This window comes from Coenobita brevimanus, chromosome 25 (genome assembly GCF_032717465.1).
Source record: "Coenobita brevimanus isolate Jiangsu-jjx chromosome 25, ASM3271746v2, whole genome shotgun sequence".
Lineage (NCBI taxonomy): Eukaryota > Metazoa > Arthropoda > Malacostraca > Decapoda > Coenobitidae > Coenobita > Coenobita brevimanus.
The window spans coordinates 31,555,910-31,580,167 of NC_136978.1; the positions used below are offsets into that span (position 1 = coordinate 31,555,910).

The window sequence follows — 24,258 nt, forward strand, 5'->3', positions numbered from 1 at the left end:
GCCATATCCCGAACAACTCCAGTTCTCCTTCGCACTTCATCATTTCGCAACCGAAATGTACCAGGAATTATTCTATTTATCAGTTGAAAGAATATACTGTATAGCCTAGTGTGTGTGTATTGTACGTGGGATGATAAGGATGTGGATTTATTATAACTGCATGTACACATCGGTGATCATTCCCACTATGAAGTGAGGTGTTGATGTGGCTCTCACCCTGAAGTATAATGAAGGCATCTAATATTGGGTGAGAACTATTACTGAGAAGTTAGTCTGTTACATCACACACAGCTGCCTGGCGAGGGGAAACCACAGCCATAGTAATCATGGTCGAAAGCTACTTGATTCAAAGGTACCCTGGGACTTATGACAATAATATATCAAACAGGCATTTGGAATGAAACACCGACTGAAAAAAAAGGCATTCAATTAAATATCATTCTTAATAAAGTTTACATAAGTATATATGCATGAAACACCGACTGAAAAAAAAAAGGCATTCAATTAAATATCATTCTTAATAAAGTTTACATAAGTATATATGCAAGGATATTAAGGTCATATTTTCACAGACAATTTAAAACTTTTTTGTTTTGTTTCTTCCAGTGTCGTTGCAGTAGTTTGCTCGTTGGTATACATATAATCACTGACCAAGAATACCTTGATGTCTGTTGCAAGACATTATTAATAAGGCACATGAGCAAAAGTTTAAATTATTTTCCCTGCCATGACTACCATAACAAAATCAGGTCATTGTGATCGACTTGAAATACCTGTTAAGACAACTAGATGCCATCTCCTCACTCCCCAGTTCCTGCATCCACTACCGCAATCCAGCCTCCTCTACCTTTTCACCTCTGCCTTCTGACTCCTCCAGTCTTACCATCGGCCCTCCTACGCGGAAGGCTCTCTGGCGTCGCCCTCGAATTTCAGTCTTTGCATCTACAAGTGTTGGGTTTCAATTATCTCGCAATTGCACCAAAATGGCAGAATGTATGGGGAATATGTTTACACAGCCGAATGTGAAACATAACACTGGTGCCAACAATGCCAAATTATATTAATATAATTAAATTTTAAGTGCCCTAATTGTGTTGAAGATGGCCAGTTTTCAACAATTCATGTTTTCCCAGGCACACCAGGAGCTGTTTCACTCACACCCGACAAGCTCAAAACCATTCATTTACTTGCAATAGTTTTTGGATCATTTGTGCGATATTTGACTTCATATGAAGGCCGTTTTTCAACCACGCCTCACACTGCAGGAAACTGACGAATAGCTGTTTCTACGCTGGGCAACCCCTGATTGACCCGCCCTGCAAAATATCTAGTCAATGGGGACAATAATTATTAGCGGCCAAAGCACACCTTTAGAAAACCTCAGTGACATGAAAATGAAATGGACCCATCTGTTACCCAGCTACAACCGATCTGCCAAGTTTCATCGCAACCCTTTTCCAGTTTCGGCTGCACTAGACAGACAGGCAGATACACGGCTAGAATTACAGCATATTAGATTGTGAACTACAGTGATCACTCTCAATACCCTTCACTACAAGGCTCCAAAGTGAAGCCTTTTAAGAACATCTATTAAAAAAAAAAAAAAGAAGAAGAAGAAAAACGGAGTAAAATTAATGCTGTCGATGGTATAGGCATTCGAGTTTTTTTTTTTTTTTTTCCGGGGGAGGGGAGGGGAGGAGGAGCAAAAGGTCAAAGTATCAGCCAGGAAGACATCCATATTGAATAAAAAATAATTTAACTGAACCAAGTAGTCATCACACTGAAATGGTTAAGTGATATTGAATGGCGTGTTCATTACACACACTGAAATATAAGTTACTGTTCTAGGCCAATTTATTTTATCAGGAGAGTGAAGGCAAAACGATGTTCGCTCGCCCTGCCCTGCTTGTGATGGGGGTCGTGGCAGTAGCTGTAAAAAGAACCCCGCCTTCCACCTACCTTAACCAGCACTCAGGTCTGTAAATACTATCATTTACATATTTATTATCGCACGGCTTTAGAAGGCGAAGCGAAAATGTTTTTGCCTGCCTCTGTGTGTGTGTGTGTGTGTGTGTGTGTGTGTGTGTGTGTGTGTGTGTGTATCAATACCCATTAAATCTCATGGACGGCTTGAGATATCATCATAAAATCTTCAAGGTATCAAGATATCGCCAAAATCTTGGACGGTTTCGGAAGCAGGCATTCGGGGTCGAGGTCAAGGTCACCAAAATGGCTCCCAAAGGTCAACCAGTTTTTATCACCTGCCTTTAACACCATTATATCTCATGAACGGCTTGAGCTATCATCAATATGAAAGGTATCAAGATATTGCCTAAATCTTGGACTTGGCCATCAGCATATTCTGGCTGGCAATTAGCATTCGGCTCCCAAATGCTTTTCTTTCATTTATTTATTTTTGTCGACATTAAAACGCATATATCATCTAAAGCTGCTTGTTTCTGTGTGTGTGTGTAGAATAAAGTGTTATTGATGCGAAAAACTGCCACACTTAATCAATACTATACCCTTTTTATTGTGTGTGTGTGTGTGTGTGTGTGTGTGTGTGTGTGTGTGTGTGTGTGTGTGTGTGTAATTCATAGTGTCGGTCAGGATCACTTGATGGTCGTGATCGTCAACTTTTACCCTCCCGGAAGAGAGCAGAGAGTTCATATAGTCCAGTCTAAGGGCAAGGCTGTGACCTTCACACACGCATACACCCATCCACTTGCTCAAGGTGCACAGTAACCACCCACTTCGTCAGTGAAACGTTTTGCAACCTGACCGAGGCGCGAACTCTCGTCTACTAGATGGCAAGCGAGAACGTTACCACTGAGCCAGCGAGCGGTGTGTGTGTGTGTGTGTGTGTGTGTGTGTGTGTGTGTGTGTGTGTGTGTGTGTGTGTGTGTTCACAGTTAGTTAAAAATTGTCACATACTTGCTTAAATACTTTTCTTCAGTAATTTCTTATACATTTCTCGTTGTTTGTTCTCTGGGTACTAGTAACGTAGTTTAAAAATGAGCCAGAAAAGGTAGGAGTGTATATCGTCAATCTTCAAGTACTTGTGGCTGACTGAAGTGCCAGACTGGGGTTTGGAAACTTTAAAGGGGAGAAAGAATGCACCGTTCATGATAAGAATTAGAACACAAAACTTCAAGCAGTGGCGTGAAAACCCTGAACGGTCATATACATCTTCCTGCGTGCAGCCTCTTCCTGGCCAGGTCGTATGTATACATCCCCTTGTGCCGAGGGGTTAGGGGAGTCATGAAGGATATATAGAACGGCTCGAGTTCGATTGCTTACTGTTTTAACTAAAGAATTAGACCACACACACACACACACACACACACACACACACACACACACACACACACACAAACAAACAGTATGTAGTAAAGACAAGTTGTGAGATCACCGAGCCGTGAGAGCACCTTCACTTGCATGGTGCTCGAACTCACGTCGCCACTGCAGGTGGCGAGGTGGGTTCGAGCCCCATGCAGGTGAGGATGCTTTCACGACTCCATGTTATCACAACACACATAGTACTCTAAGGATATCAAGAGAGGAAGAAATGAAATCTGAAAAAGATAGAGTGAGCAAAATAGAAGAAACCCAAAGCGTTCTATAGGTTTAGATAGTAAGGACCAGAATAGGGAGACTGAAGGATGGAAAAGTGATTCATGGAAAAAAAGAGGAAATTAATTCAGCAAATTGCAATAGCCTAATACGATTATTTAAAATAAAAAAAAACTTGATGGAACTGAATGAAGAGGTGTTGACTCAGCAATTGACCATGACAGTAACTTGGAGAAGCGTGATACCACAAATTAATGAAAAAGGGTCTGAAAGAGACACAGACATTGGGACCGGATGGGGGATGGATGGATTCTTAACAAATGTGTAGATCAACCAATGCATGATGTCTTATAGAATGCTCATTGGACAGAGAAGTATTGCAAGAATGCTGGAGGAAATATATAATGCCAATAAGAGTGTTTGCACTAAGTCAAAAACAAGGCACCGATACTTCATACCTTCAGAATTTTTAATTTCTGATTTAATTTACGGGCAATGCAGAGTAATCACGTACGGGTGTTTTTTCATAGTAACATTATGTACACATTTTTCTCATTCATTTAAGATGAGCCCCGTGCAACAGGTCTACATAATCAAACTTTTTTTCCTCTCATCAGGTATAAAATATAATATTTCTAGACCTATTTTGACGACGATCACGAATATGCAGTCCATTACAGCGTAACAGGTCACAGTTTTATGGAAACTACCTTTTATCATTTTGGTTGAATATTACCTCTGGACGCATATGCTTACTTATACGATTCCTCGTATAAATTCAGTGTCTCCAAACAGTCCACATATGCAATGTATTTTCATTCAAACTGAAATGACAAAACAGGAAGCTCTCCTGCAAGAGATGCCCATACAACAGAGAGTGAGTTTCAGTGCACTTTTGCAATTGTCATAATCGTTGAGCTTTAGACTTCCTTCGATGATGCGTCCCAGGCTCGTCCCTGTACAACATCCATAAGTAATCTGCGAGCATACTTCCATTTCAGAAGCCTTGATAGCAATGCTCCACAGAAGGTTTCATATTCCCATTGTACAGCAATGGCGCCTTCAAGCTATTCTTCGATGAATCAAAGAATAAACGCCACTGAGAAGGATCATGCTCCTGTGAAAGGCAATGGAACAATCCATCAATGTCGTTGTAATGACATAGTGGTCAATCAGCAGAAAAATATGAAGAACTTCATTTTATTTTCTGAAGTATGTTACTCGAACATCTTTCTTGAGCAGACATTTTTCTTTCAAACGAGATGCCAAAACTTCAGCCTTGTCCTTCAGTTGTCCCAAATCTCGAACTAAATCATTTAACTCTTCTTGAGAAAACTGTTCAGGTGTGTCTTAATTGTCGGCTAAAAACTCTGCATCCTCAGCTGTTTCATGTGACTCAGTTTGGCCAACATCTTCGTCCTCATCATCGCTACTGGCGATACCATCTTCTGGTGGTATTGGAATGGGAAGATCTCCATCGTTGTGTGGCACTGATCTTTTAGCAGATTCTATACTGCGGTAAGCAATCTTGTGCTTGTTTTAAACAGAATACCCGGTTATGTTGACCCTGCAAAAGTAACAGTCTGTAGCATGATTTTTCGGCTCCCTCCATAGCATAGGAACGGCGAAAGGAATTGCCTTTTTACTCATATCCAGCCAATCTCTTAGTTCATTCGAACAAGCTGTACAAATTACATGCGGTGCCCAACTTCTCTCGATCTGCAAGAGCACAGCCGAAGTACAGATGACAGACCTTTTCGATATCATTTATTATGTTGTGTCGCTGTCCCTTGGGGGTGAACGAACCACAGACATAGCAGAAACAATCGGGGCTGTTTTTGCATTGCGTTGACATTTCAACTGATTCAATAAACAACAACAGCTGCAAAAAAACATAAGCAGTGTTAAGAAAAGGAATATATGTGCATATTGTTATATACGGTTTCAACATGAAGGTTCATCATTCATCTTAACCAGACGTGGTGGCAAAAGAGGGATGGGATTTTCGAAATCACCACCTAAAACTGTATCAAGAGCACCACAAAACTTTCATGGTGACTTTTTACTGTTGTCCGGTGTTTAAGTCACAAAATACATTGTGATGCTCAAATGTTTTGTGGTGTTGCCTATATATATTTCATGGGATGAAGCTTTTTCGGTTTTACACATATATACGAATATTTCATGCCATACTTTTATTCAAACACTCACAGTGGTCACCAGCAAAGGTATTAAAAGAATTTTTTTTTTTTTTTTCCACCGGACAGTCGCTGCCTGTGGTACATGCTCTGCACATCAAAACACACCCACATGTTTTCTCATGCCACCCACTAGCAAGATTTTGTGCATCTTCCACCTTTCTCTCTTAATATCTTTATCCTTGAGTCCGATTTGCAGTGAGCCACTACACATATAAAATGTGTCATACTGAATGTTGACAGTCTGTTGACAAACGCTCCCAACCCAGGCCCAGCTGTAGGGGGTCACCTTGACGTGGTGGCGGGGCTTGAACCGTGGTTGGCAGTGCCACCTACGTTGGAGGCATGCCTACTTTTGTAGGGTTCGGCATTTTGTTGGCCATGTGGACTAAGCACCCCCTACATCACTTGTAGAGGAGGCCTGCTGGTGATGTTAGTCCCTGCCCATTTTCCATCTAGGGCGGGACTGTTGCTTCCCCACGTGTTTGCCGTGCGTGGCGTCCCTTAATGCTGGGAGACGGGAGTCCTGGAGGTTGAGCGATGCTACATGATGCGCCCTGTAGCTAGCAGTACACCTCTTTGGTGCTTTATTCTGGCTAGACGGGTGGCCTGGTTGGGCCCGACCAAGTCAATCAGCTGGTCATGCATTGGCTAGCGTCAAGTGGACACTGGGGGACCTGGTGGCTCCTACCGTCCTGGAGTCATCCTTGCCCAGGTTCCATGGTGGTTACCCACGTATACTCCCCTGCTACCTCTGGGGTTGTCAGTGGTGTTATCCCTGGGATACGACCTCCACTTGTTGGGCTCCATGGTGGGTGGAGGGGTGGGGGAATGAAGTTTCTGTTGTATATTAATGGATTATTTAACAAAAAATACTGTTGACGACACCCCATCTGTCCCTGATAATTCTGCGGAATCATTCTCTTTAATTGCCACGTTAAAGCCTTTCCAGGCCCCAAAGGACTATCCTCCTCTGACCCAGCGTTCAACTGGGAATAGGAGAAGGTCACGTCAGGTTGGTTTGGCTCTGCAGTTCAGCCCGGAAGAGAGTAAGCCTGAGACCTTCACTAATTATCTAGTACTGAAACCCTCTGTTGGTGGTTCAGTGCTGGATATAGATATTTTTGAACTGCACCGAGCCATTGTTTCTGCTTGTGGCCGTGAACCGGCGATATCAACCCAGGGAGATGGTAGCCTACTTATTGAGGTGTCCTCCTCAGCAGAAAGCTCCCGTCTCCAGAATTTGACCTCCATATGTGGCAATAGTATGTCCTATGTACCCCATGGCACCTTCAACCAGAGTAAGGGGGTTATTTACTCTCGGGACCTCCTGCGGTACCCTGAGTCACAGTTATTAGAAGAACTATGCTCTTATGGTGTTGTAAAGGTTGACCAGGTACAGAAGAAGATCGATGGTATTCTGACCCCAACTCCGACGCTGTTTCTGACCTTTGACCGCTTAACGTTGCCTGCTTCCGTGAAACTTGCTTGGCTCTCTCTGCCTGTGAAGCCTTATGTTCCGAACCCAAAGCGGTGTTTCCACTGTCAGGGGTATGAGCATGTTAACAAATTTTGCCAACGTGCACTGGCTGGCCATCCTGGTGTTTGTGCCTCCTGTGGCGAAATGAGTCATACCAGTGATTGTCCAGGACCCCTTAAATGCTATCACTGTGGGGGTCCTCATGTTGTATCTTCCAAAAACTGTCCTAGCTAGTGCCTTGAAAATGAGGTTTTGAGCATTCATGCACGTGAGAAAGTTTCCTTTCCAGATGCAAAGAGGAGGGCCCAGACTCTCTTCTTTCAGCCTGAAGTTTCTTATGCTTCTGTCCTTTCTGGAGCACCAGTACGTCGTACTGTGTCCCAGAAGTTGCCACAACCCTTTACAGTGACCACTTCCCCACCTAATGAATTGACGGATGTTAACCCTGGAATTACTAATACGTGTGTGACTGATGCTCGTCCACCCACTGCTCCAAAGATCTCTGCCTCCAGTGGCTGATGGTTTGCATACTTCTGTGGTGGTGGCAGATCTACATGTTGACAAGACTCATTCCCCCTTGTCCAGTATGGACGAGGCTCCTTCTGTACCCGGCAAATGTCACCGTAATTCGTCAGAGTCCTCAGAGCCTGAAAACTGGCCCCCTAAGGTCTCTGTTGTCGAACCTTGTATCAACCTCTCTACTGTTTCCTCTGCCTCAGAGGCTGAGGGGTCTAGCTAAGTGGAAGTTACTGCTGCTGGTTCGCCTGTAGTCAGGTCCCCACCTGGGGATGGTGTTGGAGAGACCGTTGGTGCATCCGCTCTGAAAAATATAATGTCATCCTCGCAGGGTTCTAATCCTGTCGACTCTCCACTTCTGGAGCTTCTAATGGTGGCACTGGCCATCCCACATCACCCAAGGTGGCCTCCAAGCCTCTTTCCAAGCCGAATGTTATTCCATCTCAAAGGAAGAATGTTGTAAATCTTTCCTCTTCCACGTCCTCACGTTTGCCCACGGATGTTCGACATAAAGCGCGGGTTCTTGGTGCTGGCCAGTCTCTTACCAAGGGCCTTTCTAAGCATCATTCCAAACCTGCTCGCATATCAGGAGGTGTACAGTCCCACACTTAATCATTTTCGCCTCCACTATGGGTTCTATCATCCAGTGGAATTGTCAGGGTCTACGTCCTAATTATGAGGAACTGTGTCATCTTGTTTCTCAATTTACTCCTCTATGCGTGTGTATCCAGGAGACCATGGTTGGTGATACTGCTCCTGCTGGTCCTTCTGGCTACAATGGTTTTTATTCTGATCCTGTGCCAGGCCAAGGTCATCATGGAGGTGCTGCTAACTTCCTTCACCAGGATATTCCATAGAGTCATCTGGATATTTCCAGTCCCTTGCAGGCAGTTGCTGTCCAGATGTTTTTATGTAGGCAGTATACAGTTTGCAGTCTTTATCTACCTCCTAATGCTACTGTTGAAAGGGCAAATCTGGAACGCCTTATTCATGGCCTTCCTTGTCCCTTTCTGTTACTAGGAGATCTGAATGACCACCATCCACTGTGGGGAAGCAATGAGACCCTCAGGGTGTTATGCTGGCCTCTTTAGTGGAAGGTGAGGAGTTAGGCATTTTAAACTCCAATTTAATGATTTATTTCCATAGCCAGACAGGAACTTTTACTGCCATTGATTTGTCCTTATGTTCAGCTGATGCTGTTTTAGATTTTAACTGGGATGTGTTGCCGGACCTGTATGGCAGCGTCCATTTTCCGTTACCCTTAACTGCTAGTGCAGGTGGACCTCAGCCACGTCTTCCTCGCTGGCTTTTGGATAAGGCTGACTGGTCACGTTTCAGGGAATTAAGTTCCATTTCCCTTTCTGTCAACGAGTTTGGCTGTCTAACTGAGGCTGTGTCATATTTCAATACCATGTTGCACTCAGCAGCCCAATTATCTATTCCAAAAACAAAGGGTCAGTTTCCTAAACATCCGGTTCCTTGGTGGAACTGTGAGTGCAGTTCCGCAGTGAGAACCAAAGAAGTCGCCTTCTCACGACTTCGTCATCACCGTGGGGATCCTCAGTATTTGGTGGCGTATCAGAGGGCACGAGCTCATATGAGGCGGGTCTTAAAGAAGGCCAGGCGTTCGTCCTGGAAGGGTTATGTTTCCTCCATCAATTCGAGGACTTCCATCACCCAGATGTGGAACCGGGTAAGGAAAATTTTGGGAAAATTTACTGTTCCATCCCCTCCTGTTTTATTTGCAGCAGGTGGCACTGTGGCTGATCCATTTGCTGTTGCAGAGTTGCTTGCTGATCATTTTGCCAGTGTGTCACAGAAGGATGCAGATATGCCTTCAGCTTCCCACCATCGGCACCTAGAGTCTCATGGTCTCAGTTTTGCCTCTGCTGGGGGAGAGCCTTACAATGTTCCATTTTCAATTTCTGAACTCCAGACAGCTCTGTCGCAGTGCCATGGTTCCTCTCCTGGTTATGATGATATTCCTTATGCCTTTTTATGCCACCTGTCTGATGAATCCCTGTTGTTTTTGCTTTCACTGTTTAATAAGATCTGGTGTTCTGGGGAGTTTCCGGCTTGTTGTTGTGTTGTTGTAGTTATCCCCATCCCCAAACCAGGTAAGGACCACCTACAGGCGACGAATTATCGGCCTATTTCTTTGATGTCTTGTATATGTAAAGTCTTGGAAAAGATGGTCAATGTTAGGCTTGTGTGCTTTTTAGAGAGGTGACTTCTTATCCCCTGCCCAGTATGGTTTTTGAAAAATGCGATCTACCTCTGATGCACTACTGTCCTTGGAATCTTCTGTCTGTGAGGCTTTTTCCACTAACCAACACCAGGTCACGGTCTTCGATCTGAAGAAGGCATATGACACTGCATGGCGTCATGGTATTTAACTCTCGCTTCATGAGTTTGGTCTTCATGGGTGCTTACCTATTTTTATTCAACAGTTTTTATCTAACCGAATTTTAAGGGTCCAAGTGGGAGGAGTGCTTTCTAATGCCCGAGCAGTAGAAGATGGAGTACCACAGGGGAGTATCCTTAGTGTTACTTTGTTTGCTGTAGACATTAACAGCGTCATCAGTGTACTTCCTGACAGTGTACGAGGATCACTATATGTCGATGACCTCTCGATTTCCTTCACCTTGTCTAGAATGTCTCTGATAGAGAGGAAGTTGCAGCTGGCTCTCAATAGAATTTCTGACTGGGCAGAAACTCGCGGTTTCCATTTTTCTTCAGCAAAGACATTGGCTATACATTTTTGTCGCCTTCAAGGGGTTCACCTAGACCCTGACTTGTATCTCTATGGTAGGAGAATATCCTGTGTGGAAGAGACGCGGTTTCTGGGTCTTCTGTTTGATAGACGACTAACCTGGGTTCCTCATGTTCATTCTGTTAAGGTGGCTTGTATTAAAGCTTTGAGTCTTTTGAGGGTTTTAGCTCATACCTCTTGGGGTGCTGACCGACAGATCCTCTTCCTCTTGCATAAGTCTCTTATTCTTCCTAAACTTGAATATGGGTGTGAGGTCTACTCCTCTGCAACAGATGCCCGCCTCCTGTTGTTAAATTCTGTGCATCATGCTGGTGTACGTCTTGCAACCGAGGCATTCAGATCATCCCCAATTCCAAGTCTGTTGGTGGATGCTGGTGTACTCCACTTGGATCTGCGATGCCAGTTGCTAATGATGAAGTGTTGGTATCCTCTTCACCGCATTCCAGACTCAGTTTCTTGTGCCATTGTCTCCCAGAATTCCCGATCTTCTATTTTTGACACCCGTCCTAATTTCCCAAAGCCATTTGGTTACAGGGTCCGGTCTATTATGTTAGCCCTCTCTGTTCCGAGACTGGCAATTTGTCCACATCGGATCCCAAGGGTGGGTTCTTGGCTACTCCCTCGTGTGACATTCTGTAGGTCCGTTGTTGAAAAAAAGGGCTCACTTCCCTCTCAGGTGTCCCTCTCTCTCTTTTAAGAATACCTCCATTCATGAGGGTTCTGTCCCCGTCTATACTGACGGGTCCAAGACTGATACTGGAGTAGGATTTGGTGTTGTCTTCCCTTCCTTTAGTAGGGGCGGTAGTCTTCCTGGCATTACTTCAGTGTATATGGCAGAACTGACTGGAATTTTATATGCTTTGAAAATCATTTTTACTCTCCCCCAATCCGTTTTTGTGGGTTTTAGTGACTCGCTTAGTGCTTTGTCTGCAATGGAGTCTTTTAATGCATCCCATCCATTGGTTTTGTCAATTTTAGAGTGGCTTTTTCTTCTTGGCCGTCGTGTAGACTTCTGTTGGGTTCCTGCACATGTTGGTGTGGTGGGCAATGAGAGGGCAGATACTTTAGCTAAAGCTGTGTCTTCTAAACAGCCCCCAACTGACTACCCACCTCCTGCTTTTGATGTAACACCTTACTTGCGGTACGCAATTCGTACGTGTTGGCAGAGACACTGGGATGGTGTTGCTCACAATAAACTAAAAGAAATCTTTCAGAGAGTGGTTGTGCCAAGGGTTCTTCCCTCTGTGTCTCGGCGACTGGAGGTGGCTCTTGCTAGGCTTCCATTGGGCATTCTCAGCTTACCCATGGGTTCCTCATGTATGGTGAGGCCCAACCGTACTGTGATAACTGCCTTGTTCCCCTTACTGGCCATCACTTGCTGGTCGAGTGTCCAAGTCTGGGGGACCCACGTCAGAGATTACTCCATAGGCATAAGGGGGGCAGATGGTGCTTACTGTTTGTCCTCGATGCTTGGTGTAGCCTCTAGCGATTTTACTGATGTTTTTAGTTTTCTTCAGAAGGCAGGCCTCCTCCCACTTTTATAAGTAATTGATATTTTATAAACTATTCTTTTATTATTTTTAGTATTTTATTCATACTAACAGATATTAACTTTATTTTGAATAGGCACTTTCTATTTTGGCGTGTCTTGTACTCTGTCATCCGGCGGCATATGACCCTGGCAGTTGCGCCGCCAGATTTTAATCATTTTCAATCAATCAGTCAATCAATCCCACCCCAGGCACCTTGGAGCTCTGCAGCCGAGACCGCGTAGATAAATCTACTCATTTGATTTGACAGCAACACCCATGACTTTACGATGGTGTGAGTTCATATAGCCTAAAGACGACTACTAATATAGCTTAGTCGTACTGATCGTTATTTACCCTATAAATAAGATTCTTACGATGGTTATAATGGTCAGTATTTGTGAAACGTCAGTAGTTTTACGCCTATTTTCTCTCTATATAATAATACTTAAACATATATTAATTATTGTTTGCTTCTCAGATAGTGAAAAGGTTCTGCAGGTATGAGCTGAGAAACGAATCATAGACCTTTGTCGAGTTTGTTCCTTTTGCCTCTGCGCTCTCTGTCCTTGGGTACAAGAGTCTCTTTGATGAAAATCCTATTATTTCCTTTTAATACCTTTCCTGGTGACCACTGGGAGTATCTGAATAAAACTATAAATCAAGAAACATTCTTACATATATGTAAAACCGACAAATCTTCATCCCTTGATGTATATAGTCATCACCAAACATTCGAACAACGTCACAAAATATTATGTAACCAGTCTTAGGCACGAGGCTCACCTTAAATGAATGAGAAAAATGTGTACATAATACAATTAAGAAAAAACACCCATATGTGAGTGCTCTGCATTGACAGTAAAATACCATCGGAAATTAAAAATTCGGGTGGTATGTAGTATCTGAGTATTACTGCGTATGGTCATATTTATAAAGAAGCTACGGAAGATTCATCTACTCGTGATTATAGACTGTTATCCTTCACCGGCATCAGTTTCTGACAAAAATAATTATGAGGAAGAAAATATTTTTTTAACAACAAGATGATAACATCAAAGCAGTTTAAATTCAGGACGGGATTATCTTGTGTCACTAACTTACCTGCACAGAGATCTACAGCAGAATGGTGGACATAAAACAAGAAAGGCAGAACGCCGTAGTCTGTCTCTTCCTGGATCCAAGGAAGGCATTTGATAGGGTGCCACACAGAAGACTACTGTGGATAATAAAAACTATTGGAGGTGTTAAAATCTTGAAATGAAACAAGAAGTATTTGATGGGAAGAAGAATGAAAAGTGGATAATGGGGTGCATCAGGTTTCAGTATTCGCTCTTAGTCTGTTTTTGGTATTGGTAAATCACATGCCAGTGGGTTTAAGTAGTTAAATTGTAATGCTGGAAAAATTTTGTCACCAGTGTAATGAGGAGAATTTTAGTCACCAGTGTAACGATCAGAATTTTAGGGATTATGGGGAATGGGGTAATGTGATCTTATCTGAGAGTGAGTGAGCTGATAGATATTAATACCTTTTGCGGGCCACTCAGTCTTATCTGTACCTCTCCTTAGACTCTTAGAGGATAGCAAAACTTAAACTCGAAATAACCTGTACATACGCAGTGTGAGGAGTGTGACATTTAGTATCATTGGCCATGTCCCTCTGCCTGAAAACATGCACCACCTGCACTGAAGAAGGTGTTGCCAATGTTCTAAATGTTACCCTATTAGGGTGATATGGAACACTCTGGACCTGCCACCCCCACAAATCTTGAGATCGACCTAGCACTTGGTGATGATGATGTCCTGGTTGAGGAAGCCTGGCCCCCACTTGACCATGGATACCAAGGCTCCACACCTACTGCAGTTATGGTGACTCCCAGAATGCCTCAACCTGTAGCATCCCACCAAACGCCCCATGGAACACACTTCTGATACCAAGAGTGAACCATTGTCTCCTGCTGCAAAAACACCCGAAGCACAATGAGACTTCTCTGCACAAGGTTCATGATCACTTCCTCCCTTGCCTCACTCTTCAGAAGAAACCTTCCCTACATCCATCAGCTCCTCCAGTATTTGCTCCCCTGGCTGAGTATGTCAAACTGCTCTTCAAAGAGAACCTGACTGTCGATATGGCGCTTTGTTGTTTATCTGAGGTCAAGTAGATGTTCTGTCTCAATTGGGAGCTAGCTGAGGTGACCTCCTGCTTCTTCTATATCTCAAGAATACATGCGGACATCACAGACAGCTTCAGGAGTGTTGATCTCTTTTCCTTGGATGTTCAAGACTCAGTCGACAGGCCCCATAAGTTCCCTACCTTATCACTCACTGCCCTGTCGTTGTTGAAACTTCGTTGGCCAAAGAACTCTTTGGCATCTTCATTGCTCATCGTTTCCATCAAAATTGGATGCCCATCAAATGGCTTGTTGTCACCGGTAGCCTCTCAGACCTTCCTCTGCCAGATGTCAACTTCAATTTCCTCGCTTGTCTCTCATCCTGTGAGCTACACAGAATGAAGGACGAACAGCCGTGGTGCTTGAAATGCTGGGGAATTGGACATATATCATGCTACTGCTCTGCCTTGGAGTAGTGTGCGTGGCGTGCCGTCAACCATACCTTGCGGACTTGCCCATATTGTGCCCCTTCACCAACACCACTGATGCTACTACTTCAAATTCGCAACTATTACCCTTACCTCCAATGGGCATCTCATAGTGATGTCCTCATTGTTATAGACCTGGAGTCAGTGTGTGGCATGACTGCACCAAATGCTCAGGTCTTGCCGTGACTCCTAGAGCTGTGCTACCACACTCACCACCACCTCCACTGTCACCCGACGGAGCCACTTCACTTGCCTCTTCTTCCACTCCCGATTCTCCAAAAGTACTTGCCCTCCATGAAGCCATGGCCTCTCTGTCTCTGTGTGCACACCACTTACAACACCTTTTGATGCCATTAAGGCATGCATCAATGGCCTAGTCAGTCAGTGCACTAGCACCAGAAGCACACAAGCGTCTCTTGCTGAGTTTCATCAGGTTATCACCATTATTGTCACCATTGTCAAGAGAATCTTGATGGGATCTCCTTTCACCTTGAGAGGATCAGTGATCTGTAGAAAAAGGACCCCTCACATGCTACACCACAAAGCAGTGCTCATACTACCTCCTCATCCCCACCTGACTCCTGGAAACCTAAATGTAAATTTGCTTACCAAATGCTGCTTCATGTTATTTCCTGGAATGACTCTGGAGTCAGAAGTCATTCGAAAACTGCCGCACTCAAGAGCTATGTATGTCACCATCACCTGCATGTTATATTCGTTCAAGGCTACCATGGTTACTGGCTATATTTTCTATGTTCACCTCACCAGGAATGGATTCATTGGTTTCATTCATTACTCCATGCTGCATCAATGTCTCTACTGCTCTGCAAATGATATGATCTTTCAGCTTTTTGAGAGAACAGTGAGCAATGATAGGATCTGCTTACGTAATGTGTATTCTGCCCCTGTAAGATTCAATCTCCCTGTCTTTCTTACTCCTACAATTTGTTGCATAATCTTTGTGGATGACTTTAATGCCTGACATCCCGCTATGGGTGACCTCTCTCCTACTCCAAATTGCAATGGGCTTCCTCTCCTTGAATACATCTGCCTCTATCAACTCACTTGCTGGGGCACTGGTGGTCCCATGCACATTTGTGGAGGCACTCTCTATCACATCATAACATCCAGGCTAGTGCCATCACACGTCAGGTGCTCTTGCAATCCTACTTACTTCTTGGACAACATTGTCCTCAGCCTCCACTATTCCCTTCCTGCTGGACCTTCCCCTCCTCACATTCACACTCGCATTATCATTTCTCCTAAGCACTGTCCTTCATACATCTCATACACTGACAAACTCCCCCCCAAATTTGATTTACAGTCACCTGATAACTTATAATCCCCCCTGGTAAACTCCACCCATGACGTCCACAGCTGCTATGGTACAAGACCACACGTTAACCCACTGCATCCGGGTGACATTTATTCATGATGACCCAAGGACATCCAGGTGGCATGTATACATGATCTAGTGTTTTGCTGCATTGTGCGAGTATTCTGCTGATTATTTTCACCACGCACAGCAACTGCCAAACCTACTGCATGCATCCAAGCCACTTTTCAGTGACCTGTGTACCTCCATATTTTTTTTTTTTAGACAATGAATGGAGGAAGGAAAAACGAAGCAAATAAAAAAAGAAGTCCATGTGCATAAAGGCATCCTCCATTTATAAAATATTTATAACAACTGGAATGAAATAAAGATGGATTAAATGTCTGTGGGAAGCAACTCCAAGGAAGTGAATTCCAGAGAGCAGTAGTTCTGGGGATAAATGAATTTTCATAAGCAGAGGTTTTGCATTGCAGGGAAGAGAGTGTGAGTTCGTGGGCTCTCCAGCTTCCCAAGTATTTCGGGAGAAAATGTGAAGTGGAGGCACAAATGAAACAAACTCATCAGAGCACTTACGGTAAAAATATCGGTAAATTAGTGCTAAAGATGAAACATCTTTACGTACTGATAATGAAGGAAGGTTCTGTGTAATGGCAGGATTATTGATTAATTTAATGGCTTTATTTTGAATTTTGTCCAACTGCCTCAATGCAATTGCTCCACATCCACTCCACAGTGGGGAACAGTACTCAATTTGAGAATTCACATGACTTTTGTATATTGTGGCCAACTGCTCGTCAGTGAAGAATTCACAAACTCTGTACATAAGTTCCAATTTTTTAGAAGCATTTTTAGCAAGGGATTTAACATAAGCTGTCCAGCTTAGGTTGGTGTTTAGTGTGACACCTAGGTTATCAATTGTAGTGGATATGGGAATATTGAAATCATTTACAGTTATGTGAGAGTCTAAAGGATTCTTTCTGTTGGAGAAATTAATGTATTTAGTTTTCTAAGCATTAAATGAGACCCCCATTTTGTCCCCATTGATTAATTTTAGAAAGGTCCTGGTTCAGAGAAATTGCTGTGTGTATTTGGGAATTTATAATATCATATTGTGTAAGGGAAGTACTAAATGTGCAAGAACTATGAAGTATTGTGTCATCAGCATTAAGAGTGTATTGGATTATGAATGAGAGATAGGTCATTTATATGAATGAATAGGAGGGTTGGGGCCAAAACTGATCCCTGAGGTATGCCAGCATTAATGGAATGAAGTTAGGAAAAAATTCCACCTACCATGACCCTTATTTTTCTATTATGAAGGTAAGAAGAAATTAGAGGAACCAGTGATAGTGTCACATCTTAGACAATATGGCCCGGTGCCATACTTTGTGAAATGCTTTGAAATATCAAGTGCCATTGTGTGTGTTTCACCATGATGGTCTATTGTTTTGTTAATTTGATGGGTAAGAAGGCAAAAAATGTCAACAGCTGAATATTCTTGTCTAAATCCATACTTCCGATCATTGATTAATTTACTGATTTCTAGGTGCTTGACTATGTTTTTGTTTATTAGTGTCTCAAAAGCTTTACCGAGAACGAAGTTATAGCGATTGGTCTATAGTTTGATGGATCAGAAGTGGTCCATTTTTAAGGAACAGTATGGATATTTGCTTCTTTCCAGGAAGCTGGAAAACTTGAGGTACAGATGCATAAGCGGAAAAATTTTGCCAATACAGGAGCCAACACTGAGGAGCAATTTTTAACCCACTGCTTCCCGTTGACATATATATACGTCCACACGTTTTGTCACTGTCAGTCTCGTTGAAGTATATAAACGGGAATCAATTGCAAGGTCCCTAATTTGCACAATTTTCAATGTTCGTGCGTGATTTTTGGTATGTATACACGGAACACTTTCCTCTACAAGATGCCAGGCAGAGGCAATGTCTTACCCCGCATGACCTCCCCCCCCCTCACACGCCATTGTCTCGGCAATTCACCTGTTACCAGAGTAAAGCCATGTTGCGCCATGGTACGAAATTCAAGGCCAGAGTGATTCCCCAATCGATGACAATGTGGAGGACAAAGTTTACCTAGCATTAGAGTAAGAAACTGTCAGAAATTATGATCAGGTAATGTCGCCAAAAAAGGTCAGGTATGTTGATGTGTTTGGTGAGTGAAATGACGCTTATATTGCCTATATTACTGTGTGAAAACCAATATACTCTCGTACTGCTTATAAATTTGTATCAAATAAATAAATAATTACCATTTATGAGTGGTGTTGAATACTTACCCTCCCATAGAACTCGTTTTCTTTGAAGCCAGCCTGATAGAAAACCAGTAAGGTAAGGAGTACTGCTACCTGTATCGAGTATTTTAAACCTCAGGTGAGCGATTTCTCTATGAATTTTCGATGTTTCTTACCAAAAGCGGAGTTTTTTTTTCCAAAATTGGTCGGGATTGGGGGGAGTCAGTGGTGAAAAATCGGTCAGGACGGGGTGGGTTAAATACAATTGAAGGACTTTCATCTGGACCAGTGGCTTTGTCTACTGAGAGATTCTGTAATACAGCTTGTACGTACAGTATCTTGTGTGTATCATGAAGGGAGGTATTTGAGGGGAATCAAAATCAAGCACAGGAATATTGTGATTTTCTGTATTTGGGGTAGAGTTTGTGAAAAAAATATCAACAAGAAGGTTGGCTTTTCCACGTGGATCATTTACTAGATTTCCATTGGGGGACTGTAACGGTGGAATGGAAGTGGTGCTAGTAAAGTTAGATTTGAATGAATAAAAGGTAGACCAGAATATTTTGTAATCATTTGGGTTGTTTAGTAGTTCATTAGCTTGTCTATGAAGAAAGTTTGATTTAGAAAGATTGATAAAAGTTCTGGCGTGGTTTCTGATATTTCTATAATGGTTAAAGGCTTCTTTAGTTTTGGCTGTTGGATAATTATTATAGGTTATTGTTTTATGTTCTGTTACTCTAGCACAACTGTGGTCCAACCTTTTAGATGAATTACATCTTTTTCTGTAACTATGACTGGGAATAAATGTTTCCATGTCGACTTTAATGAAATCTTGTATGTGGCCCAATGTGGAGTTTCCATCTTGAGAGAAAAAGGACGTCCAAGGAACATCCATGAAAAAAAATTTTGGAGACCCTCCCAGTTTCCTTTGTTGTAATGCCATTTAGTCACCATGACTGTTTCAGAGCTGGAGGGTATTGAACTGGTGGCTTGTATCAGACAATGATCCGAGGATCCGAGGGGGAACTTCACTTCGACATTTTAATGATCTGAATTGGTTGTTAAAAACAAGTCCAATAGGTGGAGATTTTGATCAGGGTTGTCTGGTACACGGGTAGAATGACTGACTAAATGGGTGTGATTAAATGAGTCTACAGATAGCTCACATTCAAGACCAGAGTCACCAGTTCTGGCTGAATAAGTGAGCTATTCAGTATTATGGACATTAAAATCACCCAGGATAGTCATTTCTGATGCAGTATGAATGTTGAGGACACTTAATTGGGAAGACAAAGAGTCATATATACTTGGCTCTGGAGGAGCATTAGAGGAACGAAAAACACAACAGAAATGCATATTTTTACCAAAAGAACTTAATTTGTATATGATATAGTCGAAATAAGGACAATTAAATTTAGTAATCTCCTCCAGGGTAATTTCTGATATAGCAAGGCAACAAACGCGTCCTTTGGGTCTGAAATTTTGAATCAAGATATAACCAGGAAAATTAAATAGAGCTAAATCAGAGGTGGAACTTACTTGAGTCTCAGTCAAAAATAGCAAATCTAGGGACTTATACTGAAGGAAATTGTGAACAGAGCTGATGTTGGAGTGAAGTCCCCTAATATTGCAGAAGAAAATTTTACTACATTGATGAGCAGTTTTGGGGTGCCGCAACACTGAAGGTGGCATAGTTGCTTGACATCGCCTGGGAGGGCCCTGTGCAGACGACCCAGCCCTGCCGGTGGTGATCATCTGACATACCACCACCCTAATTCCCAGTATAGCAGCAGCCATAGTTCTTATTTATGGGGGGGGAGGGAAGCAAGGATGTGTTGTGGAAAGTGTATATGAAATGACAAGATCGGTGTTTCGTGGAGAGAGGATAGCAGGTTTAAGTCAGTGTGATATAATGTGGATGTGTGTGTTGTGTAAGGAGGGCAGCCTGATGCCCTTTGATGTGTGGGGCAGAAAGATATGTAACCAGCTACAAAGGTCTAGGAAAGAAAATGGAATCCAGGGTATTACTTGTGTCTCCCATCACCTTGGCAGTAGTACTTCCCAGGGCCGGGCTGCCTACCCCTACCCCTTAAAAATGGATAGACCTAGGAAGTTTTCCCACTCTCCGGATCCTCAGCTGAGCGCCTGCAGCCACCGACTTCAACACCAATGAAGTCCAAAGGCCAGAAAAGAAAAGGCCTTAGTGATAGTGTAATAGGGAGAGAACTCAAGGTGACATTACCGACGTGTTGAGTGGAGAAAGTGACTCTTTCTCTGAGGAAAGCAACCACCATGTTGAGTGTCGATACTTATGCGTCGCATGAGGAGGGAGGATCACGCGAGTCCTCCACTGTGCGTTCATTTCCCCCTGTACGACCATCTGCTATTTCCAATGAGGGGAATGGTTCAGAGAAAGAGCGGGATATTGGCATGGATGAGGAGATGACAGAGGATGTGGCGAGTGGAAAAAGGGAGGAGGTGGAGGAAGGAGGGAGAAAGTAGTGCGGTGGGGCATCTCTCACCACCACTGTGTCAGTTTACTTGAATAATGGAAATAGAAATTTGTTTCATTATGAAATCAGTGTCTTATTTTTTCTTTAAGTTCTTATGTGTGTGTGTTTGTTATGATGGAAAAGCACAAAGCATAGGAAAAAAAAAAAAATCTGTTACAGTGGAAAATACAGTGGAGAAAAGGAGGAGGTGGGGGAGGGAGGGAGGGAGGGAGGAGGACATGCGGTGTCTGTTTATGTGAATAATGAAAGCAGAAAGTGTTTCTTGATGAAATCAGTGCCTGATTTTTTTACTTTTCCTGTGTGTATATTTATTATGATGAAAAAGTACAAATCACCAGAAAAAAAAAAAATTTGTTATAGTAGCAAATATCTTCGACTATCTGTGTGTGTGTGTGTGTGTGTGTGTGTGTGTAAGGTGATGGTGTGGAGCAGTGGTGAGGTGAGCAGGTACCTGAGCCAGCCTGCTTCAAGGTCGTTGCTATGGTTACCGGACTCGCAGCAGCAATCATGCCACAATTTTGGACGGGAAAAAAAAAAAAAAAAAATAGTCCCCTTTCCCCACTTACTCACTCTTCCTACATGCACCTCACGGACCATCTGAGGCAATCAGCTTGAAGTCGAAAGACTGATGAGTATTATGACACCTAGTGTTCTGTTTTTAAGTATTAGCTGAGATATGAAGGTATAAAAATAGACGATTTTCTCAGGAATGCCCATCTGAGAGAAGGGATGGCGGGAATATACGAGTATGCTGGACGCGATGGGTTAAACTGTGATTGAATTACTGGTACTCTCAAACTCGTTCTCCATACGTGTAAAAGTGGAGCTCATGTACTAAAATTAATTGTAACAGACAGCCTCATACTAGACATTCCTGTCCATTCCAAATCCTCGTAATCATAACGTAAAACAAACATGTTATTTAAAATGGAAAAGATGCTGAAGTTGGCCACAAGGATAATATCAAGCTTGAAGGAAATGTCTTTCCGAGAGAGGCTGGAAAAGCTGAAATTACAGTATGCACCCTAAATGAGACAAGAGAGAGATGAGCTTGGATTATTTTTACATTAGAAAAATGTGGAGAGAGAGCGTATGTTTGTGAATGACAATGCAAGGACAAGAGGAAAAATTGATGCCTAAGCAGTGCATATATATATATATATATATATATATATATATATATATATATATATATATATATATATATATATATATATATGTAATTGTTATCACAGTCGTAATTCTTACTTATTCTTAACAGACAAGTGTGCTGTTGCAGAGTATGCAAGTCAGGCAATGGAGGCAACGCTCATGGAAACAGAACTGGACAAGTGTTTCCCACTCTTTCTGACAGATGGCACCACATCAGTACCAACTTTTGTCAACAGAAATAAAGTATGTCATAGAGTCACTATCCAGTTAATTTTTTCTCTCTCTCTCTCTCTCCCACTCTCTCATAAAAGTAGTGTAGTTTGTTATATAAAAAAAAAAAAAAAGTTGACCAAAAAATTTATACCCAAATTTTCATGTTTTAAACCTTTTTGGTTGAATCCCATGTTCTTATAACCCAAATTAAACTTATATGTTCCTGTGTACGGGAGTACTCTTTACTCCTGTCCAGCATTTGTGGAGTGTAATGTTGTGTTTCAGTACATGGGTGATGATGGAGATTGGCTGGGTGTGGGTGTGTTTGGTGTGGGTGTGGGCGGCCATGACGTGAGCGTGGGCGGCCATGACGCTAACTTGACGCAGCAGCAGCTCTCCCTTGTGGTCAGCCAGGCTCGTCAGGTAGGTCACCGTTTCATTACTGCTGAGTGGGGTAGATCACTGTTATATTACTGCTGAGGCAGGTAGGTCACTGTTGCATCACTGCTGAGGAGAGTAGGTCATTCAAGCAACGTGTACCTTTGTGACATCATCAGCTGCGGCAGGTGTCATGGTGCATGACGGTGGTGGTGGTGAGTGACGACCCAGCCTTCCTTGCCGCCTTCGCCCACTGGTCCCTCCGGGGCCGCCTCCTGGTGTGGTCCACTAGGCTCCTGGTGCTCACTCGCCTGCCCAGGGACGACCTCGGAGCTCTGCTTGCCTCTCACTGGACATTCTCCATGATGAACACCATGGCCATCAACATCGATATGTCGGCACGAACACCCGTGTAAGTTTATACCGAAAGTTACTCAGCCCAATTTGATAACTACTGTGGTAAGACACAAAACATACATAAAATGACCAGAGCAGTAAATGTTAAAGATCATATTGATTCTACCCACCACCAACAGTAATTGATTAGTAAATATTAACATACATAAAATTTGTAAGAAGGTTAAATGAACGACAGCAACTTGTGCGAAATATTTTTGCTTATATGTTTTCATGTATCATTGTTGGGATAGGGAGAATAGGAGGTTTGGGAACACAGGAACATGCATGATCTTTTTAAACATATGCAACACTCATGTATGGAGTGAAAAGAAGTGTACAATAAGGGAAAGGATTCAGGCATGGAGATGCCATTAGGAGCATCACACCTGGGTCTTAGTAAGAAACTGAAGATTAAGTTTGGAATAAGTATGTTAATGTCTAACAGAGATATGAATAGAATAGAAGTCACATAAGTAACTAATGGGAAGTGAGCCAGCAAATTGCCCTGACATCTCTTTTAACTATTTCTTAAAAGAGGGAACGTATCAGAGGTATTTTCATTTTCATCCTGAAACAACTCGGAGATTAGGTTCTTTTAATAAGTTATGTATATATCTACAAAGTGAATACAGTTTTAATATAAGTGTACTTGATGCTGAATAGAGCTTTGGATAGTCTGAAAAATTGCTTAGCGATTAAGGCCGATAGGCACATGTCCCCGAGACACGTGCTTCCACCAAACTTGACATGGACCTGCTGTGACGTACCGGGCATGCCCAGGCGAAATATCATTCCTCCCAGCGGTGTGGCCAGTACAGGGTTCCCAATGATTTGCTAAAATCGACCACAAAAGTGCGCATGACTCATGCTGAACTGACTGCACGCAGGTATAGTTTACACCATTGTTGTCAGCTCTTCATTCCGCGTCTTATGATGTATGGCACGTCGAAAACCCTAGGGGGTCAAATGTGGACAGACACACACAGCTAACGCTTGTTCACATAGTGTTAATGATGCTTGTAAACTGAACATGCAGCATTTGAAATGAGCAATGTTCTTTGGCTAAGTATTATACTATAGTTTATATTTACTGAATCAACACTTACACTACAATAAAGGAGCAATTTCATTAAGATTCTTTGCTACCTTTTACTTCCCAACTTTTTGTTTGTGACGACAAAAAATATTTCTACACTTTTTTGTACAATTGTAAGTCATATATGCTCGTCTAGTTTGTATTTTTTTTTCAGACATTGATATCAAATGATTTAGAATTAAAGGATTAATTCGTCCGTATGGGCATTTGAAGTAACGGGTATATTTTTGTAAGAAGAAATATGTTTGTTTT

The 24,258-nt window shown here is 42.6% G+C and overlaps 1 protein-coding gene across 1 annotated transcript; it reads left to right on the forward strand.

The window, feature by feature from the left end:
- Positions 1 to 19,207: 19,207 nt before the first annotated feature.
- On the forward strand, positions 19,208 to 22,927 carry LOC145393664 (uncharacterized). The gene is made up of 4 exons (XM_080267714.1): positions 19,208 to 19,247; positions 22,030 to 22,163; positions 22,419 to 22,556; positions 22,691 to 22,927. Exons 1-4 carry the CDS (start codon positions 19,208 to 19,210, stop codon positions 22,925 to 22,927), a joined length of 549 nt encoding a protein of 182 aa, XP_080123840.1.
- Positions 22,928 to 24,258: the final 1,331 nt, after the last annotated feature.